The sequence below is a fragment of the Perca flavescens genome, chromosome 11, assembly GCF_004354835.1.
Source record: "Perca flavescens isolate YP-PL-M2 chromosome 11, PFLA_1.0, whole genome shotgun sequence".
NCBI classification, from domain to species: Eukaryota; Metazoa; Chordata; class Actinopteri; order Perciformes; family Percidae; genus Perca; species Perca flavescens.
In genome coordinates, this window is record NC_041341.1 from 7,249,258 (window position 1) to 7,273,548 (window position 24,291).

The window sequence follows — 24,291 nt, forward strand, 5'->3', positions numbered from 1 at the left end:
TTTTGTGTTTATTGTCATGAGATGGTGATGATAATCGATTGTATTTTTATTTAAAGAGAACCTGTTTTGCCTTAAGGTACCTGTTTTTGAATATGGTTAGAAAAAGAATGTGTGGCTCCGAGGTTACTGAACTGAACCTGCATTTGGTGGTTTATCAGAAGGATTTCCTGCACTGGTTGTTCTCAAATTGTGGTCATCTTTTTTTATTGGTATAAAATAATATGCTTTGAGGGGGGGGGAAACAAAGGGAAAGATGGGTTTGCTTTTGTGAAAATGCATTAATCAAGCTTTAAGATCCCCTTCTAGATCACAGCTGGGAACGTGTGCTGGCTACCGGGACCTTAGATTTACTCTTTTTCACACATTTTCTCTTTTCTCTTTTTCACCCCTTCGCCTCCCTCCCGCTCAGCCAGTTGTAAAAACCATTCCCAGTCTAACCGGCTGACGTTGTCATGGTGACCTGTGGAGCCTGCCACAGGTGTAAAGGGGAATGCGTGATTGCTGAAGTCAGTCTTCCTTAGTGTGTGTGTGTGTGTGTGTGTGTGTGTGTGTGTGTGTCAGGGAGGAGTTGTTTGTAAAGGTTGGTTCATATGAGAGCCTTTGAAGTGTGTGTGTGTTTGAACACCCCCTCCCCCTCTTTGTCTGCCTCTTTCCTCTTTGGTTAGAGAGCTGATAAAAGACACACCATTTGTTGTTTTTTTTTGTTTATGAGGCTACATCCACACCACAAATTTTTCATTTTTAAGCAGCGTTTTGAGAGAGAAAAAACAATCTCCGTCCACACAGAAGTTTTAGCTCCAGCAGCAGAACTAGTCTCCGTCCATATGAACACGTCTGACTACACACACATCACATGATTCACACACACCATAACGATGCCGCAACGATATTGTAGTGTTGACTATTGGTGCTTTCACAAAATAGTTACCCAATGAGATTTTTGATAAAAAATCATCAGTAATGTGGATATAATGACTAAGTGGGTAAAGGCAAATAATAGAACAGTTACAACAGTCTGGTAAGTTCAGAAAAGGACTTTACACTTAACTGTAATGCAGCCTTTAAAACCAGGAAAAGACAACACTTGTGCCATATTACGATATTCAAAATCTAAGACGATATCTAGTCTCATATCACGATATCGATATAATATCAATATATATTGCCCAGCACGATCTGTAAGCTACCTAACCGATAAGACTGACTGACGGACTCCAAAGCAACTCTGGAGTTTTCAAACCGAAAGGGCAGAGCAGCAGAGTTTTCCAAATGTTTCCGGCTCGGAAAAACTGGAGTAGTGCGGATGCGAGGTGTAAACGTGGCAAAAGATTTTTTTTTTTTTTTTTTTTTTAAACCAATACGTAGTAGTGTAGATGTAGCCCGAGTCCGTTCCATTTGCACATCAGACGGTGGTCTTACCCTTTTTCATTGCATGTTGTGTCTTTGGCTTCAGGTACTTGACTCGACCAGTTTTTTATATAATTCAACTCCACGCTGCTCTAATTCTGCTGTTGCACATACTATCTTCTACTGAGTACCCTGGTGCTACCTTAGGAGCAAGAGCAACACCAGCTGTTGTAGTTTAGAGGTGTTTGAATGTTGAAGTCTCGCCACTGATCTTTTCCTCTGCTCTCCCCAGGCTGGATGCATCACACGGTGGAGCAGCTGGGGGATAAAGGCACCAAGGACAGCTATGCCATCCAGTGTCTGCAGAAGTCTTTAGAAGCAGACCCAAACTCTGGCCAGTCGTGGTACTTTCTCGGCAGGTAAGACAAACAAGGGTGTGAGTGGTTGTGTGTTTTGCAGGGCTAGCCTCTAACCTGCCAGGGCCCGGGCTGTTCCTGAGTCACGATTAGACTGTTTGTTCTGCCCAGCAGCCATCTGCCAGCGCGCCATGATAACAATCTCGGCTACATGAGCTTTTTGTTGGTCGCGATTAATGCCCAGCGGAGGCACACCGTGCCTCTCACCAGATTCTCTTGTTTCTGTGCTATGGAATTGGGTTTCTCCTGGGGACAGAAAAGCAGGCTGAACGCACACAGGCGTCGGAGCGGACAAACCTACAACCCCCCTCAAGGTCCATGCTGTCGCTTTATGTGTTACCAAGGCTTGGCTACATCCTGGCTGTTGAAACGCTGTCCAGATTAGGGCTGTCCTAGACTGAAAAAATTCTTAGTCGACTAACACTTATACGATTTTGTTGACTAATCGATTAGTTGATTTAATTGACAGAGCTGTGAGCTTTGAGAGGTGGTTAAGACCAGAAAAACACAATATAAATGTAGTTAATTAACCATCTGTAAAACTGAGTTTCTCCACAATTAATCCTGCAAAAGCACCACTTTAAATCTTGTGTTTACCAGAAATGTGCTCAGAAGTTTCTTGGAAATAAGTAATTAAGCATGAATAAGCATAAAAAATGACTAATCGACTAAAGAAATCTTAGTCGACTAAGACCAAAACGACAGATTATGGTGGCAGTATAAAGTGTGGATGTAGAGGGTGATTGGTGTCGGGGACTATGTTTAAATGCACACTAATATTCCGCTATTATTCCGAATATGATGATATTCCAAATTTGATACAGGTTATGTTAACAGCATACTCCGTTTGGATATTCCGAATAAGGCCTTTTTTTCGAATATAGTATTTTCCGATTTAAGACGTGGGATATTCTGGTAATATTCGGATTTTAGAGGCATTCTTTGGACGTGTATACAGCGCATTTGGAGTATGCGTCCCAACTAGGTGCTAGGTACTTTACTGCAGTTTGCGGTTTTACGGTCAGCTCTGTGTGTTGCTATGGTTGCTGTACACAAACCAACCAGCCAACAGTTTGCGAGGCTGCAGACCCAATAAGGAGAAACACAGCTACTTTTAAACATTATCAAAGACGTGGATATCAACAGGTTTTTGGTTATACGCATACACCGCTATGGCGACCTTTTCAAGAAGCTGGTTAAAGGAATGAAAGGGACGCTGAGTTCACACGGTCCAACAAGTCCTCCACCGCTGGTAAACTTTTAAAGGTCCTATGACCTGCTGCTTTTTGGATGCTTTTATGTAGACCTTAGTGGTCCCCTAATACTGTATCTGAAGTCTCTTTTATATAGACCTTAGTGGTCCCCTAATACTGTATCTGAAGTCTCTTTTATATAGGCCTTAGTGGTCCCCTAATACTGTATCTGAAGACTCTTTTATATAGACCTTAGTGGTGTCCTAATACTGTATCTGAAGTCTCTTTTATATAGACCTTAGTGGTCCTCTAATACTGTATCTGAAGTCTCTTTTATATAGACCTTAGTGGTCCCCTAATACTGTATCTGAAGTCTCTTTTATATAGGCCTTAGTGGTCCCCTAATACTGTATCTGAAGTCTCTTTCCCGAAATTCAGCCTTGGTGCAGAATTACAGCCACTAGAGCCTGTCCCACAATGAGCTTTCCTTAGGATGTGCCATTTCTGAGTCCGTAGCTTTAAATGCTATTGAGGAGGAGAGGGGGGGGGCAAGGTGGAGGGTGGGGGTGTGGTCTTGACCAACCACCACTTTGCTCGTTTGAAAGCCATGATGTCTCTCTCTCTCTCATGGGTGGGCCAAATTCTCTGGGTGGGCAAAGCAGAGAAAGGCGAGGTAACCTTTCCCCTTATGACCTCATAAGGAGAAGATTCCAGATCGGCCCATCTGAGCTTTCATTTTCTCAAATTTTTTTTCATTTTCTCAGAGCAGGATACCCAGAGCTCGGTTTACACCTATCACCATTTCTAGCCACTGGGGGGACTCATATTAATGTTAAAAAACCTCATAAAGTGAAAATGTTCATGCCATGGGACCTTTTTAAAATGTGTATGTTGCACAGCTGCATGTAATCGGGAATATTAGTGGAATATTCACTTACATTAGCCATGTTAACAGCTGAGTCGGAATATCGTCTTTTTCGGAATAAGGGCAAACTCCAGAATATTATGTGCATGTAAACGTAGTTGCTGACAATGGTGAGGGCAAAGGCAGGTGATGGCTCCATCATTCAGGTCTGAGATGTTGGGTGTAGGGGAGCTGGTCAATTTGGTGAGTTTGTTTTTGTTAGAAATGGTGAACACAGTGGTCTGCGAGGAACCATGTCAGCGTCGTTCTGTTATTCCCTTTTTACAAGAAGCAGTCTGCACAAGAACGACCCTTTCATCTGCATAGACGCCCACCTTTCCTTATCATTCCCGCTCGTTAAACCCAATTCACCGCTGCATCACTTCACTATGGGATGTAGACAATAAGCTGTAGTCTTAAACCTGTAACTCACCGGATTTCTTGCACAGCAGCTGAAGCGGGAATCCATTCAAGGGCTGTGCAATTAATCCAATTTTGATTGCGATTATGATTTCAGCTCCGAACGATCACAAAAATACGAGTAATCGAGAAAACGATTATTTTGCAGATTAAGTTTTGCAGGTGAACTCTTTGTTTTATCTTGTTATCCAAGGGGAATTCAAAACCTCAATCTATCGTTTAAAGTAAATGCAACATCCTTCCAAAAGTCAACGAGTAATGGTGATTTAAATTAATTGTGATTTTGAGTTTTTTCCCCCCCCATAGTCGAGCCGCCCTAGCCCATGCCACCGTGTGCATATTTGAATTGCATATTTTTTTTAATTATAAACTTCAATATGACGTTGCTGTCTAGCGAGCGCTGTTTGAGATGCATGCTATCATGTAGCGGGCCTGCAACAGTTGTAATCTTCCTAATTTGTCAGTGCCTTCCAAACCTGCTCACTATTATTTTGGTGGCTATGTGGGGCAGCAAATGTCTGCAGCATATTTGTGGGCATACAAAATCAGCCTACAAAGCTTTAATAATGTAGCTGTAACAGCACGGTGGGTTGTGGATGACAGTTGGGCAATAATGTGGCGCGAGTGTTTTATTCAAGTAGCTTGACATTGGTAACTGCCCGTTATTGGGTGTAAAAGGGGTTATAGATGAAAGCCTTGGATATGTGGTGGTGATGCCTTTGGGTAGACCCGGGTTTGATTCCCACTGCGATACATCAACCAATTTGTCCCTGAGCAAGACACTTAACCCCTAGTTGCTCCAAAGGTGTGTGACCTCTGATATGTAAGAATTGTGAGTCGCTTTGGATAAAAGCGTCAGCTAAATGACATGTAATGTAATGACTGAAATCTTTCGAAATGTAGGTGGTTTACAGTTTATTTGCTTTACTTGTGAGCAGATGTTTTACTAACCTTTTTGTCTCCTTTCTCATGCCTTTTCTTTTTCTTTTCCTTTGTCCATCTGCTGCCCTCCAGGTGCTACTCCAGTATTGGGAAGGTGCAGGATGCCTTCATCTCTTACCGTCAGTCCATTGATAAGTCGGAGGCCAGTGCTGACACCTGGTGCTCCATAGGGTAAGAACAGCACTTGTCCTGAACAGTAGGAGTATGCTGAGATGCACCGCAAAGGTTCCAAGGATCTTGGCTACTGTTATCATCTGTAAGTTTCGGGGAGACGGAGAAATAGCTGGTTTATAAACGTCGCCGCTTTGTGGCTCTAAAAACACCTCGGGGAGATTCAGCAGCTGCCGAGCGACCGAGCACGTAGGCAGCGGGAGGATAACCGAGCAGTAGAAGATTGAGAAAGGATCTATAGATAGATGTGTGAAGGGTGGGGTGGTGTCCTCCGAGAGTTGGGATGGCTCACAAAGACGAATCCTGGAAGTTGGCGAGAGACGAGGGCTGTCACGATGCATCTTAAATTTGTTGAAAATCAATATAAAGGTGTGAAGATGAACTGGTTGAGATAAAAAAAAAAAGAATCTTAGTGCAATTCTTAAACAACCTAGGGCATAATCTACTTTAAATGTCACTTGTTTGACTTCAGAAGCCACTACGCCTGCTTAGTTTATTTCTTTCTTTACGATTTATTTAGTTTTTTTGATGAGGGATATGTTTAAAAAAAATTATTTATTTTTTTATTTAATATAAAATACAATTTCAGTTCACATCTGTTTAGATAAAGGAATATTTTTCAGTCATTTTATTACATTTTTTTTTATATATTGAGAAAATCGTTTTGAGTATCGAATTGTGAGTCGAGTGCATCGTTGCATCCCTACAAGAGACTCACCACCCCCCATCCTGCCTCTGCCTCCAGGGTGCTCTACCAGCAGCAGAACCAGCCTATGGATGCACTGCAGGCCTACATCTGCGCTGTTCAACTGGACCACAGCCACGCAGCCGCCTGGATGGACCTGGGCACCCTCTACGAATCCTGCGGCCAGCCGCACGACGCCATCAAGTGCTACATCAACGCTACGCGCAGCAAGGCCTGCCTCAACACTGCTGCACTCACGCAACGCATTAAGCTGCTGCAGGTAGGCGTTCTGGCATTCCCATTGGGAATACCCATCAGCCAGCCCCCCCTTTTCTTTTTGTTAAATGTTGTGCAGTATTTTGGTGTGTGTGTTTTGTGTATTGAAGTGCTGTGTTTATTGCCAGGCATAGAGAGGCGATTTCCTTCCCCTATCCCCGGTGGACTCCCGTTTTAAATTGAGCCATGAATAACACATACGATGTTTGTCAATTCAAAATATCAAGTCAAGAAAGTCCACAGGTTGTCAGGAAACTTGGGCGACGTCTCTCTGAAGCTACGATGTCTGCGTATTTTGTACCTGGATGTAACGTTACTCACGCGAGCAGCGGACGTCTTGATGGCTCTTATCTCTTTCCTGGCTGATTTTAAAAAGACGCTGGATAAAACACGTCAGTGGAACACAGCTAAGCTGGTAGCCAGCTAGCGAGCAAGCTGAGCAGCACGCACGGTGACGTGACTTGTGTGAGACGAGGCTTGTAGTTGACTGAGCGGTTATACACAAAACTAAGTGGCGCTACGACAAACTGAGGCTTTCTTCACTCGCAAAATTATCTTCTGAATTGACAGTTATCATATGTGTGTAATCCGTGGCTCAATTCAAACAGGATCAAAAAACTATTTGTCTCTCCCTGTTCACTTTCATACATATTCTTCCCGAAATAATGTCCCATGGGGTCCACTGGAAGGGGGGCTTCGTCTCTCTATTGCCAAAGCAATCAGCTTTTTAAAAACAAATTGCAGATTGTGCTTTTGTCATTTTGATTTCCGACCACTGAGATATGAATAATGATTCATATTCGTGTGTTAAACACATTTTTTTCTCACTTGTAATTGTAAAGCATACCTCCATGGCATTGAACATTTCGGCTCTTTTTTTTTTTTTTCTGTATACGCTTACCTCAAACACCGCCTATAAGTAAGCAGTAGTCTTTGTAGTGCCTTTTCTTGTTACACCCAAGTCCAGCACTAAAGTTTGTGTCTTACACAATTTCTCCTAGGCTCAGTTGTGTAACCTACAGCCAGATAGTCTGCAGAATAAGAGTAAAATGCTTCCTAGTATTGAGGAGGCGTGGAGCCTCCCCATTCCTGCTGAGCTCACGTCCAGGCAGGGGGCCTTGAACACTGCACAGGCACAGCAGGTGAGATCCACTTTATCCAAGAGACCACAGCCTCTTGGAAATTACTTGAACAATAAAGTTATGAGGACTATTGAAGCTGAAGGCCTCGCTCTGATACTTTCAGACGTGTGATCGACAATATTGATGTTTCAAATTGGGACGTCAATGATGAACCGATTAGCCGTAAACCAACAATTATTTTATTTTTTTTAAGTGTTTTAGCATGATAAAAGAAAAATCAAAAGGCTAAACAATGTATTTCTTTACTCCTAGTTAACTTGCTTGTGCTAACTTTGCACTATTGCGTTCAGGGTCCAAAATTGGCACCATCTACTACCCAAGTGCTGCTAAAATATGCACGTAGGCTGGTAGATTTGCTTCAATCACCAGCCAAAAAAAAACAACGGTAATCTATTGTGTGGCTGGTACAAATTTGAACATTCACTATAGCCATTTGGCTGGTGGACCAAAAAAAAGCTCATTTTGGACTGTGCTCGCGTCTTAAGCTGTCCTCTTTTTTTTTTTTTCTGCGTTAGAGAAAGGCTCAGACGTGCGCCCCAGACGGGCCGCTGTGGACTCGTGTCGGTCGCGCGAGCGGTTCCAGGAAAGTCCGTGCAGCCAGCATGTGTCCACGACACTGCGCGGAACATTGTGGCTCCGCGAGCGGTACAAGTCGGCAGCGGTCTACGGAGCATGGAAAGCTTGTCTGAGCCTCGCCGAAGGGTGGACCGGGACTCGGTTGCATGCTTGTCGGTTAACGGTTAATGATCAGTTAACGAGGGTCGGCTATCGGTCAGGAAAAAACCTCTAAATAAGCATCCCTAGATTCCAAAATCCTGGTTTGCAATCCGTGGCCAATGTGGACTTCTGGGCCGAGAGATAAAAGGGGATTCAGTCTGAAGGAATTGGAGCGAAGCCCATATTACAATAATCTAATTACCAGAGTGTAGTTGACCTTCCTTGTGCCTCTCTGTGTCACATGAAATTATTAAGCGACGCTACAAGGAGCTCGTTACGTCCCACAGCTCTTATCCTTAATGCCGAGATGCACAAATCTTGTGCAGTCATTACAAATGCACTTGGCAAACTGCAGAGCTCAACATGCATGCTTAATGCTTATTTAGTAGTGTGAACTCATGTATTTGACACTCGTATCTCAATTTTTCCTTTTTAAAATTGATTGAAACTGGCATAAATAGTGTTAAGTCCTTTGGAATTGAGGCAAAACTTAGCCTTGCACATTAGATCTGAAGGCTGACCCCCACCACCAACACATCCTTATTGTTCTCGTCTAATCCGTTTTCATGCATATATTATAATCTTTACCATTGGCATCATCCTCTTTTGGCTACGAATAACATCATGTCCATCATTGGCACTAAATCACCAAACGCAGAGAAACAGGAGTAGGAGTAGCTTTTAATAAAATCACGTTTTAGCTCCTATTCATTTCTCTAGCTGTGATTGAGTAAATGTGATCTCATCTGTAAACATTTTTGATGTTGCAACCCATCTCCGAGTTTTGAGAATGTGTAAGCGAACGCGTGAGAGACCACAACATGTGGTCTGCATGTCCAAACAACCCTCCACTAATGCAACTAATATTGCATTATCTCACATCTTAATCACAGCATGAGTACTCTGATTATGGCCTTAATCAATCTCTTTCAATTGTATTAAGGCGATATAACACAAACCCTATTTCTTAATCAGAGTATTGTCATGCATGCAGTATTTAAATGCGCAAATTGTTGTGCATGTAATTGTTGTATTAAGCTGACCCTCCGGTACCATTGTGCAAAAAAGTTTGGATTCATGGCTGTTTTATCTCCTTTTTGAAACACTACATCAGGGCTCATTGGGAACTGTAGTTTATTTGAACACGAGAACTTGGAAGAAGCTTTGCTTTTATTGCGAGTCCAGTGTGTCCTCACAAGTTGTGTCTCTGTGCCGGGCTTTCTAGGCCTGTAAGGGGGAGGGAGGCCAGTCGGCCAGCAATCACACAGACCCACAGGCCAGTCCTGCCAAGAGGAAACGCACTGCCAGCCCAGCTAAGGTAAAGCTTAGAACGTTAACATGTGCTACCCTGCGGGACAAGTGAGAGCTCGAGCCATGGTCCACATTGTTTTGTCGCACTTACAGGGTGTTGCAGACTCGTTGGCAAACCGCTCCAATCAACAGCAGATCCCCAGCTGGTACCTAACGCCCCAGAAGCTTCAGGTAGGAAAATGTCGTATTTTTTTTTATGTGTAACATTACTGGTTAAAGCTTTAGCGCGTAACTTTTTGATATTAATGAACGTCCGTTATGTTCAAGCCGTTGCCAAATGAGTTGCTACAAAGCTCATTAAGACTATCAGCTCCACACAACTCTCTCTGGATTTCTCAGTATAGCTGTGTTCAGAAGATTGTGGCGTCCGCTGACTTTTGTGCACAGACACTCAAGTGAAGATAATTAACTCTTCTGAAGAGTCCATCATGTTTTTGTTTTTTTTGCATTGTTGCTCAATGTAATCCTGAAGCAGTTGTGGTACTGTCAAAGCTGAAGATGGATTTATACTTTATTAATAGCGTAGAAAGCCAATGCAGACCTGCCAACATGTAAGCATTTTGCGTACTCGGCACGCACTTTGACCCTTCAGTACGCTTGTACGATTCGCTGCTCTCTAGGTACGCATTTTGTTGCATCTCGCATTTCTCCGGTTTCAGTTTCTGTGCAATCTACATCTATGACGTTGATTCTGCCGCTGAGCAGTGGAGTGAAAAGCTTTTGGCCAATCAAAGCGCTTCATTTTAACCCTCCGCCCACCTGCCACCCTTAGCCAAACACAATGATATTACAAATAAATGGATGATAAGAAAAAAAGCATTCATAGTGTCCATCAGTGATGGGAGTAACGCGTTACAATTCAGTAGTTGAAATGACTGCAGAGATACATTTGCGACACGGACATTATTTTCAGGAGTTGTTTACGCTGCGTTGAAGCGAGCTGTCCCGTCACGGTAACCGACAACATCTGTGTCCTGTCAGTGACTACAGCAATGTGACCGAGCAACTGACAGATAACATGTCGAGAATTAATGTTTAGTCTTGCTACACGTAATATTACATTTTATCAGCGGTGGATAGTAAGTCTTCCGTCGGCTACTTTGATTTAATTTTAATTGGGTATTTTTCATTTAATCCTACTTATTAGGCTACTTCTAGTCCACCACAATTCAGAGGCAAGTAGTCTATTGAACGTTTTATTTAACTATTTATTTTATAGCTTTAGTTACTTTGCAGCGTCAGATTAATAATACAAAATAATATGAATAAATTATGATGTATTAAAGTGTATAAAGATGGGACTTTGTTGACCCCTGGTGAAATTCACAAGCTACCTGTCAAGAATACTTCTGCTTTTATTTTGGTAAAAGTAACGCAAAAGTAGTGTAAAGCATTACAAGTCAGAGACAATAATAGTGTAATATAACTAATTACTCTCAGTAGACAGTAACTCGGCTGTCTAAACCAGCCGAGTAAGACAGTAACTAGTAATCAATAATGCATTACATTTTGGAATTAACTTGCCCAACACTGGTGTCAATAGGCTAGCCTATCACACCGTCCATCCTTCCCATTAACACAGAAGTACTTAGGCATATTTATTAGCTCTCTCTGCCTCCTGTTGGTTAGACTAAATATATGGGCACAAAATATTGGACAGGATATAAGAAAACATTTGTATAATAGTTTCACTACACGTACAGCCATTCATCCACTCCTCTACACAGTAATAATTATTTATTGTATGAGCCAAACAATGTATTATCAGGTGGAAGAAGTTTCCATGGGCTATGCCTCCTGTTTGTTTTCAATTCAATGTTCGGAGTGATATCGGTAATTGTATAACATTTATGGTCTACTTGTATATGGTTATGGAGTAACTAATAATTCTTGATTGGTGAAATAATATTATGTAGTATGGTGTTAGGTATCTCATAGGTTTCTCATTGGTGAGTGCAACGGTGGAGCGTAGCATATATTGGCGGTGAGCTGTCGGTGATTGGTGCGTGCGCTGAGGGGGGGTGGGTGTACTCATTAAAATTTCTTCAAGGTTGGCAGGTCTGCCAATGGGAACCTGCTCAAAAATGCATCCAAATACACTACCGGTCGAAAAGTTTGGGGTCACTTGGGAAGCAGTTTTCAGATTCCATTATGTGCTTACATAATTGCAAAAGGGTTCTCCAATGTTTTCTCAGTTAGCCTTTTAAAATGATATCAGATTAGTAAACAGAATGGGCCTTTGGACCATTGGATGAATGGTTGCTGATAATGGGCAATGTAGAGATTGCATTAAAGATCAGCCACCCAGATCAGCTGGTATTCTGCCTATAATGGAGTGGAATGGAAATTTCTAAGTGACTCTAAACTTTTGACCGGTAGTGTATATTATAAAAAAAAAAGAGTCGGCAGAGAAAATGTAATGGCTGACACTTCTCTCTGATGTCATGAGCCCAGTTTGACGGTAAAGATACTTGAAGCATTGGCATTCCGTATGGGGCATATTATCTTTCTAAATCTTTTTTTTAGGGGTGGGGGGGGGCATTTTATGCCCTCAGTGGGTAGCGCAAGGAATGAGCGAGACAGAGATGCAACAAAGGTCTTGAACCAGGGATGTTGTGGTTTGTTGTCGCCATCTTAACCCCTTAATAAATGAATACAACCCTGTTGTTCAATGTGCAGCATCTGGATCTCTTGCGGACCAACCGAGCAAACCTCAAGCCCCCCCAGGTGCAGATGCTGGAGCAGCTGGAGAACCAGTTCTCCCTCATGCAGCAACATCAGCAGCAGCAGCAGGTACACACATGCAACTTTGATTATAGAGCTCAACAGTGTGGTTCCGAAAGTGAAATCCCATTCATTCTCTCCATAAGGATTTAGATTATCAGCCGTAATGTCTAAACCAGCCGAGATAGACTGACCACGAGCTGTGCAATTTGTGAAAAGAAGGTTTATGCTCCCGTAGAAGCCACGCAAAAAAACGACGTCTCTGATTAGTGGACCACGCTGTTACCATGGAAATGTTTACCGTACCCACGGATGGCTTTTGAGCTACTAGCATTGAAGTCTATGATCGTTTATGTACACATTTATTGTACCTTTTGCATTTTTTTGCGCCCAATCCAATGTTTTATGGTCCCAATTCATCTCGTAGCTGGTTGGCTTGGTTCCAGGCTTCTGAAACGTCGATGGAGATAGTGAACGGGGTAAATCACAGAGTCGTTCAAAAAGTGGGCGGTCACTATTGAGTCTATGTAGGACTACACGTGTAAAGTATGTCGTGTCTGCTCTGTAACTTACTGTTACTCTTTGGTTTGTGTGTGTCAGATGAGGCAGCAGGCAGCAGCGAGTGGCCAGCCGCGGCCCAGCCTTCCCAACGGTCCTTTGGCTGAGTCCCCTCACCACCACGCAGGCCTCTCCCGCGCCTCCCCCCTCAATCACACAGCCATCCGGCCCCCGTGTGTCCCCCAGCCCACAGCCAACGGATCCTGTTCTTCAAGTCCTTCAGCCGGGCCGCTGGGACACCTGGACAAAAACCACACGCTGGGACTGGGAGGTGGCGGCGCGAGCAACGGAAACGTGCCTTACCCGCAGCAGAACTCTCTACCTCACAACTGCACAGCCGCCAGTCACCCAAGCACCAGCAGCACTACTAGTAGTCCCAGTCACGCCGACGAGACATGGAGGAGCCAACAACGCAACACTACCACTCAGGTATCCCACTGGCTCCTTGAATGTCTTCCAGGGTTTTCTCTGTCCGTCTCATATATCTGGGTTTTGTAGGTGTGTCACGATTCTCCAAATCTGCGATTCGATTTGACGTTGGATTGTACGGTCACAGTTCGATTCAATTTTTTTCTGTTTATACAGCGACGGCAATGCCACAATAAGAGCCGCTAGATAGCAGAAGGGTACGTTGCAACAATTTGAGTTTCTCCGAGTTCACGAGGTACAACTGAATGAACTATTAGTTTAACAAGGTGCACATGAATGCACCATGGAGTCCCGTCGGAGCCCACATACCCCACCTTCGTTGTTTGTTGCCAAAGCTCACTCCCGGGGAAGGCAAAATGTTGCCACACGGTGACTTCAGGGAAGGGGGGGTTAATGTATTTCTTGTGAGCATGTGTCTTTTTTTTCTAAATGTCTGATATTATTAAAGTTGCTGCTTTGTGATTTGTTTTTGATGTTGAAATGTAATATAGTTGCTTTTACTGTTGGTATTTTTTCATAGTCTATTTTTGCTCTTCCTCTCTGTCTAGGGGCTTCAAAAAGGTCCAGGTTCCCATTCGGCAGGTCCCAATGGAGAACCCCCTTGCTCTTCCTCGTCCTCCTCCCCTCAGACCTCGTTCTCTTCCTCTGGCCTTCTGAATCAGGTCGGACATTCCTCTGGGCCCTGCACGGTCTCCTCCTCAGCCTCCTCTCTGTCCCCCACCTCCCCCCAGACCACGCCCAACCACTTGTCCTCGCCCCCCCACGCCGCTACTACCTCAGGGCTCCACACCAAAGACGCCACGCCTTCAGGGGGCAACACCGGCAGCAACGCCGCTGCAGCCGCCACTTTCCCATCAGGTCCGGAGGCCGCCGTCAGGCATTCCACGGGGACGCCCCGAAGTCCCGGCACCGCCCCCGCACAGGGACTGACTAATCACGTCCAGCCGCGGGGGACGGATGGCTCTCCCGCCCCCGGCGTGCTCAGTTCGGACAATCCTCAGCTCTCAGCCTTGCTAAAGGGAAAAGCCAATACCACCAGTAACGACGACAACAATAACTCCAGTAACCACGGAGGGCCTTCCTCGGAGAAAATCAACAACGTCCACCCGGGTCTCCACGGTGCCGCCAAGCCAACGTCGGAGCAGCCGGTGGCCTCCTCGCCGCGTTTAGCCGCTGCCACTCCCTCGCCGCGCTCGGCGCACCCTCACACCGCCAACAGCCTCTCCTGCCTTAACAGCCCGTCCACGACCAACAACCAGGGGCCCACCGTCAACGGGAAGGGGCCCGAGGACTCCCAGAGCCCACTGAAGGCGGAGCCTTCCGGAGGAGCTCAGAGACACGGCGTCCCTGCTGGTCTGGCGCCCTGGTCCTCGGTCTCCATCTACCCCAGCTCCAGCGAGGTGCTCAAAGCATGCAGGTAGGATCTGGTCTAATCATTTCTGAGATTGTTCCGGTGCCGCCGGAAATTCCGCCGGATGTCCCTCGTTTAAGCCGGATGTGCGTCCCCTTCCTCTGTCTCTGCGTTGGCGTTCTAACCTCCGGTGGATTTGTGAGGACTATGGTTAACTGCTCCTCAGATCTCTGCAGGGTAAATCCAGACAGCTAGCTAGACTATCTGTCCAGTCTGAGTTTTGTGTCCCTGAGCAAGACACCTAGTTGCTCCAGAGCCGTGTGGCCTCTGACCTATAATTGTAAGTCGCTTCGGATAAAAGCGACAGCTAAATGACATGTAATTTAAATGAATGATTCTCTAAACTTGCTCTCGTCACTTTTGCCTCTCTCTCTCTGTAGTTTTTAGGCCAGTCCTCATGCAGGACCCTGTCATCATATCGTTCAGACCATCATTACGAGCAGCCAAGTCAGGAAAAACGTTCACATCAGCCTCCTAGTTGTAACTGACAGCTATAACATCTCCCACCTGGCAAGAAGGATTAGTGTCGACAAACTGCTGCAGAAACTGGAAAGGCTAACCTCAGACTCAAAGTGGTTCTCCAAGTTCTGTGAACTAATGAGATATCCCGAATGGTGTGCAGTCATGAAGTTGATTGCAAGTGTCTCGTTAGGTGTGTTGACGCTCACTGTTGAAGTGAAATGACGTCACAGGATTCAGTGTTCTGAGGTTTCATGGGCCAGACGGTGCACTGTAGTTGTTTAGTGGCCTGTCCTGCATACCACATTGTGTTGCACATGTCGAGTTGTTTATTGTCAGACTTGCAGACTGAAGGTGAACCCTTCTTGAAGGGGCCGTTTCAGTGGGCACACTCAATCTCCATGTGTTTAGGATAGGGCGGCTGGATTATGGGAAAAATAGTCATAATCACGATTAGTTTGGTCAACATTTGAATCGCGATTATTTCACACGACGACTCATTAACTTTTTGGAATGATGTTGCATTTAGTGAACTTTCATTTCAATTTCCCTTCATACTTTCCCTGTTTGAACTTTTTTTTTTCTTCTTTCATTCAGAACACAAGACCAAATAAGAGGTTGACTTGGAAAACATGAATATAAAACTAATTGTTTTTTCTTGGTTGCACTGTTGTGATCTTTAGGAGCAGAAATTGTAATTACGATTTTAAAATTTTGATTAATTGGACAGCCCTAGTTGAGGGTCTAATTTGAGATTTCTGATTCAAATGTCACATTCGTTAACCTCCGCTTCCCGCAAGTTGTCTCCTTTTGATGGCATCTATTACAATGCTGTCTCTTATACTTTGGTTTACTAGGTAGTCCATTTTTGTTTTGATGTCCAAAGTTTGAGGCCCCGTTTACACGACAATGCGACAAAATATTTGATCAGATGTGCCTTTCGTGTAGACGGCGACGACATTTTTGGGGCTTAAAAACGCAACAAAGTGAAACCACCCTCCACAGTGGGAATCTTGAAAAAACGCAAAAGTTTGCTGATGATGTTTCAACACCAGCATCTATTGTTGTGGTGGCTGGCGACCCACCCCACATATCGTTACATAAATCAAAGTATAGAGTGATTACTCGCCCGTTGGGTATCCACAGCCTGCCTGTACTTGGTCCTGACGGCTTTCAGCTTTGATATCTGACTTTTACAGATAACGTCTTTCTGGTGTGGATATCACGTCCCTCCAGGTACAGGACACTGCTGAAGACATTTGGTCCATATGTCTATATATTTATACTGGCAGGACTCCCAGTCGGCCCCCTGTTGTGCCACCTCCTCGTCTGTCCAGACAAAATTGTCAGCTTTTGTTGTTCGCTTCGTCATGTAGAAGGAAGGTTCTACGCAGGCGCGCGGGCTTGGTGGTGTTGTGCGAGCAGTGCTTCACGCCACCACCTAGCCGCCTGATGTGCACACTACATCGAATTTCACTCACTTTTGCGTCACCATATGCACGCAGATTTCCCCCCTAGAACGCTCGTCTAAACACGGAATTAAAAGTGAGAACGCAGCGCCACTTTTGCATCTTGCAGGCTTTTCCAGGGAGTCACCTCAACAACTTTTGACCAGAGATGGTTCAGACCATTTTTTTATATGTTTGAACTTGCATATTGGTCCAATACGGAGTACTGATCCGATACCAGTGAGTCAAATATTTTTTAACCGCTTTATACTACTATCCATGTATGTATGTGGTAAGATTTCTATCTTTGTTGTTGCTCAGGTTAAACTTTTTGTGAAACATGAACAAACGCAGACAACGAACGCTGCAGAGCTTTATTTTGTTATCTACTTTAACAGTCTCTCATAACGGAAAAAGAACATGAATAAACTACTTTTAACGTAGATTTTCTTTGGGGCTTAATTACGTGGTATCGGATCGGTGCGTAGACTCCAGTACTTTCCGATACCAGCGTCGTCGGAAAAGCCTCCGATACTAGTGTTGGTATCGGAACATCTCTACTTCTGACAGCTACTTCGGATTCTTTGGCTGCAGACTTTGAAGCTGTCTAACTGTCTGATATCCCTCCCCGTTCACTCTGGCTGCAGGAACCTGGGGAAGAACGGCCTGTCGACGAGCAGCATCCTCCTGGACAAGTGTCCCCCGCCACGGCCCCCCCGCCCGCCCTCTCCTCCGCTGCCAAAGGACAAACTCAATCCCCCAACACCCAGTATTTATGTGAGTGCCGCCACACGCCATAGAAGGACAAGTATTTGTGATGTTGTTGTGTGCAATGTTAGAGGAGCAGTATCTTGGCTACAGCAGCAAAAACACAAACACTTCGGTACATAATGTGTTGATTCTCCTGATTAAGTGTGGAGTCGGTCCACGTTCCCTGACCGCTCCCGTGTCTCCTCTCTGACATGCAGCTAGAAAACAAGAGGGACGCCTTCTTCCCTCCCCTCCACCAGTTCTGCACCAACCCTTCCAACCCGGTCACCGTCATCCGAGGGCTGGCTGGAGCGCTCAAACTAGGTACGAGGCTGTGACTGACGCAAAACAACGTGCACTCCGCTTTGCTGAAGTGCATCACAGTGGACATATCTGAAAAATATGTATTAAAAAAAATTCTCTCCACAAAGAATCATGCAAAAGCACCACTTCAAATCTTGTTTTTACCAAAGATGTGCTGATAAGTTTCTTTAATAGGTCATTCAGCAGGAAAAGGAATCAAGAAATGTTTAATCCACTAGAGAAATTAGAGCTGGGGGGTGATATGGAGAAAATCACTATTTTTAACCAAATACATCGCTGTCGATACTGTAAGGTTGACTGTTGGTGCTTTTAACACAATATTTACACAACGAGATGTGCGATAAAAAATCATCAGTAATGTGGATCTAATGACTAAGTGGGGTAAAGGCAGAATAATAGAACCGTTACAACAGTCTGGAAAGTTCAGAAAGTTACTCACTTTACTGTAATGCAGCCTTTACAACCAGGAAAACACAACTCTTGTGTGATATTGCGATATCCAAAGTTAAAGACTATATCTAACCTCACATATTGATATAATATAGATATATTGCCCAGCCCTAAAAGAAATTTTGGTAAACTAAGACCAAAACGACTAACGATTAGCCAACTAATGGACAGGCTGCATTACATCAAAGTGATGTCATTTTCTGAACTTACCAGGCTGTTGTAGCTGCTTTTTATATGACTTTACCCACTTAGTCATTACATCCATGGTACTGATGATTATGTAACACAACTCACATTGTGTTAATATTTTGTCAAAGCACCAATAGTCAACACTACAATATCGCCGCAATATCGTCATTGATGTAAGGTATGGTGATATTTGATTTTCTCCATATTGCCCAGCTCCAAGCACCACTTTCAGTTCACAAGTTTCTTCCATATGGCATTCAGCGTTAAAAAGGATTTTAGAAAAGTGACCAATCGACAAAGAGGGGGCAGCCCTACATCACAGACTGCATGTTTGTGTTTCTAAGCATCTAAATCATAATCAGAATCCGTTTTATTGGCCAAGTGTACTTATATCCACAGGGAATTTGACTTTGGTAGGTGTTAACTCTCTATACATTCAAATAATACACATGTAGTGGTAAACATTCAGTAGACAAATAGTAATACAAACACATACTGTACAATAGAGACAACAATATACATATAGGCACATGTCAACATAATATACAAAAATACAAATAAGACATGATATCAAGACAAGTACACATGGAGTGGGATGTAAAGTGCAAAAAGTAATAGTGCAAGGTAGTGTGCAAGATGCATATTGGATCTGTTAAATCAGTTTGATTCAACTGTTATTCAGTGTTACATGTGATGGCGGCAGCAGCTGTGACTGTGCGCCGCTGGATGTTTTCGGTCTTCTCCGGTCTCACGTGGCCTTGTGGGTGTGTCTCTGTCATTGTGGACAGAGGTCTGTGTGTCTGTGTGTGTCTGTGTGTGTGTGTGTCTGTGTGTGTGTGTCTTTGTGTCTGTGTGTGTGTGTGTGTCTGACGCGTATGACAACAGCACCACCTGCACGCGGGAAGGGTTACTGCACGTGTCTGCTGAAGAGAAAGCCAGTTTGGCTGTGCCAAGAATTTACAAACATCTGCTCTGCTGTTAGCATGACTCGCTGCCCTGTTATGTAACTCTGTCATCTGGGAGATTAAGAAGTTATGTACCCCAGGATACAATAAGACAAAATGAACACAGAACTACACAGCCTACAAACAACCCTCTTGGTCTTAGTTTCTAATCCTAGCTCCTCACCTTGTTCTCCCTCAGTTAGAATGATACAAAACATGGGCGCCTGGGTGGCTCACCAGAGGCCTGGACTACGAATCAAGACCAACATGCCCCGGATTTCTTTCAGTTACCCGGCTTCACGTAACCTAACCACCGTGGTCCCCCATTAACTGTGTCACGACGGTGGTTAACAACTAGTTCAATCAACGCAGGGTTTCCCAATCTAGCGGCGCGCACATTCACATACAAGAGGCGGGGCTTGCCTCTACCAGAGCCGCATATTTTACATAAGAAGAGCAAACTACGGACACAGCTTTACAGGCAAAACGCAGGAAGGAAATCTGGCAAAAATCCCCGACTCTGTAAATGCGTAAATCACAACGCTTATCAATATCACTTCCCCATCAGTCAGGCCCAAGATCTGACCATAATTACACTTTTGTTTTCCATAAACTGTCATTGCTTTAGCATATTATATTATTAATTGCAACTTGTAACTCTGGCAGTGGTAAGCGATCGTGAGAGAAAATAAAAAATATATAAAAACATAATTCAAACCAATGTGTGACATTGGCAACACACGGCTCAAGAAGCCGACAAATAGCCTATACGTAATTCCCTCCACTGAAAATATAGATATATATGGATGGCAGCAGCCCTTTGCTGCATGTTATCCCCCCCTCTCTCTCCCCTTTCATGACATTAGTTGTCCTAAGGCCTAAAATGCCCAAGAAAATCTAAAAAAAAAAAAAAAAAAAAAAAGTGACAACAACATAGGCGAACATATTGTATACATGATGCTCGATGATGGGGGAAAAAAATCCTCATCACGATTTTATTTTGGTCATTGTTGAAATCACAATTATTTTAACCCAATTACTCCTACTTAATTTTGGAAAGATGTTGCATGTATTGAAGGTAAAAACAAACGCCTTGTACTGTGAAATTTCCCCTACTACTTTTCCTGTTTGAACTTTTTGAATTCCCCTTCAAAACACAAGACAAAATCAGAGTGTCCCTGCAAAACGTAACGTGCCAAATGAATCGTTTTGTCTCGATTGCATTGTTCTTGTGATTATTTGAAAGGAAATGATTACAAATGAAATCTCTTTTTCCTCTTGTAGGTTTTTTTTGTGTGTGAAAATAACACTCAACTTGCCTCTAACCGCTCTCCTCCTCTTTTGGTCTCGTCTCTGTGTTCTGATGGTCGGCGCGCAGATCTGGGCCTGTTCTCCACGAAGACGTTGGTGGAGGCCAACCCGGACCATCTGGTGGAGGTGCGGACCCAGCTGGCTCAGCCCACCGACGAGAACTGGGACCCCAGCGGCAGCAGGAAGATGTGGCGCTGCGAGAGCAGTCGCTCCCACACCACTGTCATCAAATACGCCCAGTACCAGGCCTCGTCCTTCCAGGAGTCTCTGCGGGTCAGTGGGAGAGGAACACACACACACACACACACACACACACACACACACACACACACACACACACACGAGCTGTCACGCACACACACACACACACGCTGTCACTCACATGCATGCTCTCATACACACACACAAACACGCACGCATGCTGTCACACACACGCTCTCACACACGCACACACACACACACATATACACACACACATGCTCTCATATGCATATACACACAAACACGCTCTCATACACACACACACACACACACGTGCGAGCTGTCACGCACACACACACGCTGTCACTCACATGCATGCTCTCATACACACACAAACACGCACACATGCTGTCACACACACGCTCACACACACACATATACATACACACACACGCTCTCATATGCATATACACACACGCTCTCATACACACACACACACACACGTGCGAGCTGTCACGCACACACACACACACACACACACACACGCTGTCACTCACATGCATGCTCTCATACACACACAAACACGCACGCATGCTGTCACACACACGCTCTCACACACACACACACACACATATACACACACGCATGCTCTCATATGCATATACACACACACGCTCTCATACACACACTGTCACACACACCGTCACACACGCTCACAGACACAAATGCTCGCACACATACGCACACATTCATACAAATGCGCACACACACACACACTCTCTACAGAAACACACACAAACACATGCTCACACACGCACACATTCATACACATGAGCGCACAAACACACACACACCGGGTGCTGTAAGATTGATCTCCAGAGTTATTATAGTAAACTAAAACATGAATAAGCAGTGGAAAATATTTTAAGTAAACTGAACCTTCATAAAAACTTCAAGAAAACTGAAACTACATTTCCACAAGTATAGCATACATAAAAAATTAATAAATCATTTCAGTTTTTTAGCTATAATATATCTTCACTGAAAAAAGGAGACCGCATAAAGTTCCGTCAGTTCTCATTGTGACATTGCACCACAGAAACCTAGGTTATCGGAGAGACTGTAAAAAAACACTTCCTTTATATACCAGTTAACTTTGATCACTATATTACCAGCCGTCGTCGTGAATATTAAAATGAAACCGTACTGACTGGATGTTGAGAACACTTCTCCAGAAGTTCCTAATGCGTTCAATGCTTTTTTTTTTTGTAATAGGAGGAGAATGAGAAGAAGAAGGAGGTGGAAACAGAAGCAGGTTCCTCAGATAGGTGAGTTTTCTTTCCCTTTCTGTCTGTCCCTACCCGATGTGAGTCGAGTGCGCATGCTCAGATTTAAACTGTTCACGGTGTAACGCCAAGGGATCCAGATCCAGCTGCAAGCAAGTTGTGTCGTACTGAAATTTGTGAAATCCATAAAATAATAAACTTTTCTCATTACAAACAATTACAGAAGATGGAAATCATTTTTTAGAAACGTTTTAGCTATCTGTGATTTGTTTTATTGCTATCGTTGGCTCAAAATGCCATTCAAGTGACCGCCTTTGTTGTGTTTGATGGCTAACTCGTAGCCAGCAGTGAACATACTTCGTTACGTAGGTCCATTTTTACTGTACTGACATTACAGAAGTCTCTCGTTAGCATGGCTACTTCAGCCTGATCTACAACTGTTGTCGCAAAGTGACGCGTGCACAACTCACATCTGCACTCCACTCGCATCTGGTAGCGACGCGGTCTCCCCACATTTGAGTTCTGTGTTTTTTCCTGTTACTAACTTTTATTAAACTCTCATGTTCTATTAGTGCGATGCGGCGAAGGAAAGGGTCTTTCAAACACCTAAAGTTTGGCACGAACATCGACCTCTCTGATGAAAAGAAGTGAGTAAACTTTGGAATGTAGCAGACCACATTTCCCTTCACTCATCTTCTCCTTTTACGTGATGCTGTTTTTTAGTTTTAGGGAAGGGAGAAATATATAAAAATATACTGACCTGTAAACGTTGCCCCTTTTCCCAGGTGGAAACAGCAGCTTCAGGAGTTGTCCAAACTGCCGGCGTTTGCCCGCGTGGTGTCAGCCGGTAACCTGCTCAGCCACGTAGGACACACCATCCTGGGCATGAACACGGTCCAGCTCTACATGAAGGTGCCAGGCAGCCGCACACCAGGTTAGGGGTGTTTTTAAAATGAATCATTCAGGGACAGACCATAATCAATTAGTTTCTACTGTTGTAGTCCGGTGGATTTGTGAGGACTTTGGTTAACTGCTCCTCAGATCTCTGCAGGGTAAATCCAGACAGCTAGCTAGACTATCTGTCCAATCTGAGTTTTTTTGTTGTTGCATCCACCCATCGTTGTCCGCTTATCCGTTGTCAGGTCGCGGGGGGGGGGCAGCAGCAGCAGCTCCAGCAGGGGACCTTAAACTTCCCTTTCCCGAGCCCCAATAACCAGCTCCGACTGGGGGATCCCAAGGCGTTCCCAGGCCAGGGTCAGGGTTGGGCCTCGTTTGGATTTTAACAATTCTGATTCCGATTCTTCCTTTTGATTCAGATTTTTTTTGAGGGGTGAAGTTGAAACGGGTCACATGCCTTTTTTCACAAATAAGAGGAACATTTTATTTTGATTCAATGGTGGCATGCAGTTTTACCGGGCATAAAACAAAGGCAGACTAGAGCGCTGCTTACTGTGCTCCAAGGCTGCAACACAACAAGCGCCTTGCCGCTACGGAAACCAAAACTTGCGCGTGTTAAATTGGGAAGCGATGATCGGATATGAAACCACATCCTCCAAACGACTCCAATAAAGAAACGATTCTACTGGAATCGTAATTTTTGGAACGATTCCAAGCAGGAATCGGTTCTCGATGCCCAGCCCTAGCCAGGTTGGAGATATAATCCCTCCACCTAGTCCTGGGTCTTCCCCGAGGCCTCCTCCCAGCTGGACCTCCCTCCACCTAGTCCTGGGTCTTCCCCGAGGCCTCCTCCCAGCTGGACGTGCCTGGAACACCTCCCTAGGGAGGCGCCCAGGGGGCATCCTTACCAGATGCCCAAACCACCTCAACTGGCTCTGCACTGCAGCGGCTCTACTCCGAGCTCCTCACGGATGACTGAGCTTCTCACCCTATCTCTAAGGGAGACGCCAGCCACCCTCCTGAGGAAACCCATTTCGGCCGCTTGTACCCTGGATCTCGTTCTTTCGGTCATGACCCAGCCTTCATGACCATAGGTGAGGGTAGGAATGAAAACTGACCGGTAGATCGAGAGCTTTGCCTTCTGGCTCAGCTCTCTCTTTTTTTCACAACGGTGCGATAAAGTGAGTGTAATACCGCCCCCGCTGCACCGATTCTCTGACCAGTCTCCCGCTCCACTGTCCCCTCACTTGTGAACAAGACCCCGATGTACTTGAACTCCTTCACTCGGGGTATGGGAATGAGTCCTCGGTTTTTCTGCAGCACGACTAAAACAACCTTTGAACGTACTCGTTCCACCAAAACAAGTTCCTTCCAGAGGCTATTTAG

General features: G+C 44.6%; 1 protein-coding gene across 2 annotated transcripts in view; it reads left to right on the plus strand.

Annotated features, from left to right (window-relative positions):
• The window catches only part of kdm6a (lysine (K)-specific demethylase 6A), a 60,919-nt gene that overhangs the window by 32,255 nt on the left and 4,373 nt on the right, over positions 1-24,291 (plus strand). For both annotated transcript variants that reach the window (XM_028591936.1, XM_028591935.1), the window contains exons 10-24: positions 1,640-1,766; positions 5,295-5,393; positions 6,139-6,358; positions 7,356-7,496; positions 9,439-9,531; positions 9,618-9,695; positions 12,204-12,317; positions 12,849-13,235; positions 13,784-14,652; positions 17,201-17,330; positions 17,522-17,627; positions 20,589-20,794; positions 21,998-22,050; positions 22,581-22,655; positions 22,794-22,942. In XM_028591936.1, the coding sequence (XP_028447737.1) occupies positions 1,640-1,766; positions 5,295-5,393; positions 6,139-6,358; positions 7,356-7,496; positions 9,439-9,531; positions 9,618-9,695; positions 12,204-12,317; positions 12,849-13,235; positions 13,784-14,652; positions 17,201-17,330; positions 17,522-17,627; positions 20,589-20,794; positions 21,998-22,050; positions 22,581-22,655; positions 22,794-22,942 (2,847 nt within the window). The remainder of the gene's footprint in view (positions 1-1,639; positions 1,767-5,294; positions 5,394-6,138; positions 6,359-7,355; positions 7,497-9,438; positions 9,532-9,617; positions 9,696-12,203; positions 12,318-12,848; positions 13,236-13,783; positions 14,653-17,200; positions 17,331-17,521; positions 17,628-20,588; positions 20,795-21,997; positions 22,051-22,580; positions 22,656-22,793; positions 22,943-24,291) is intronic.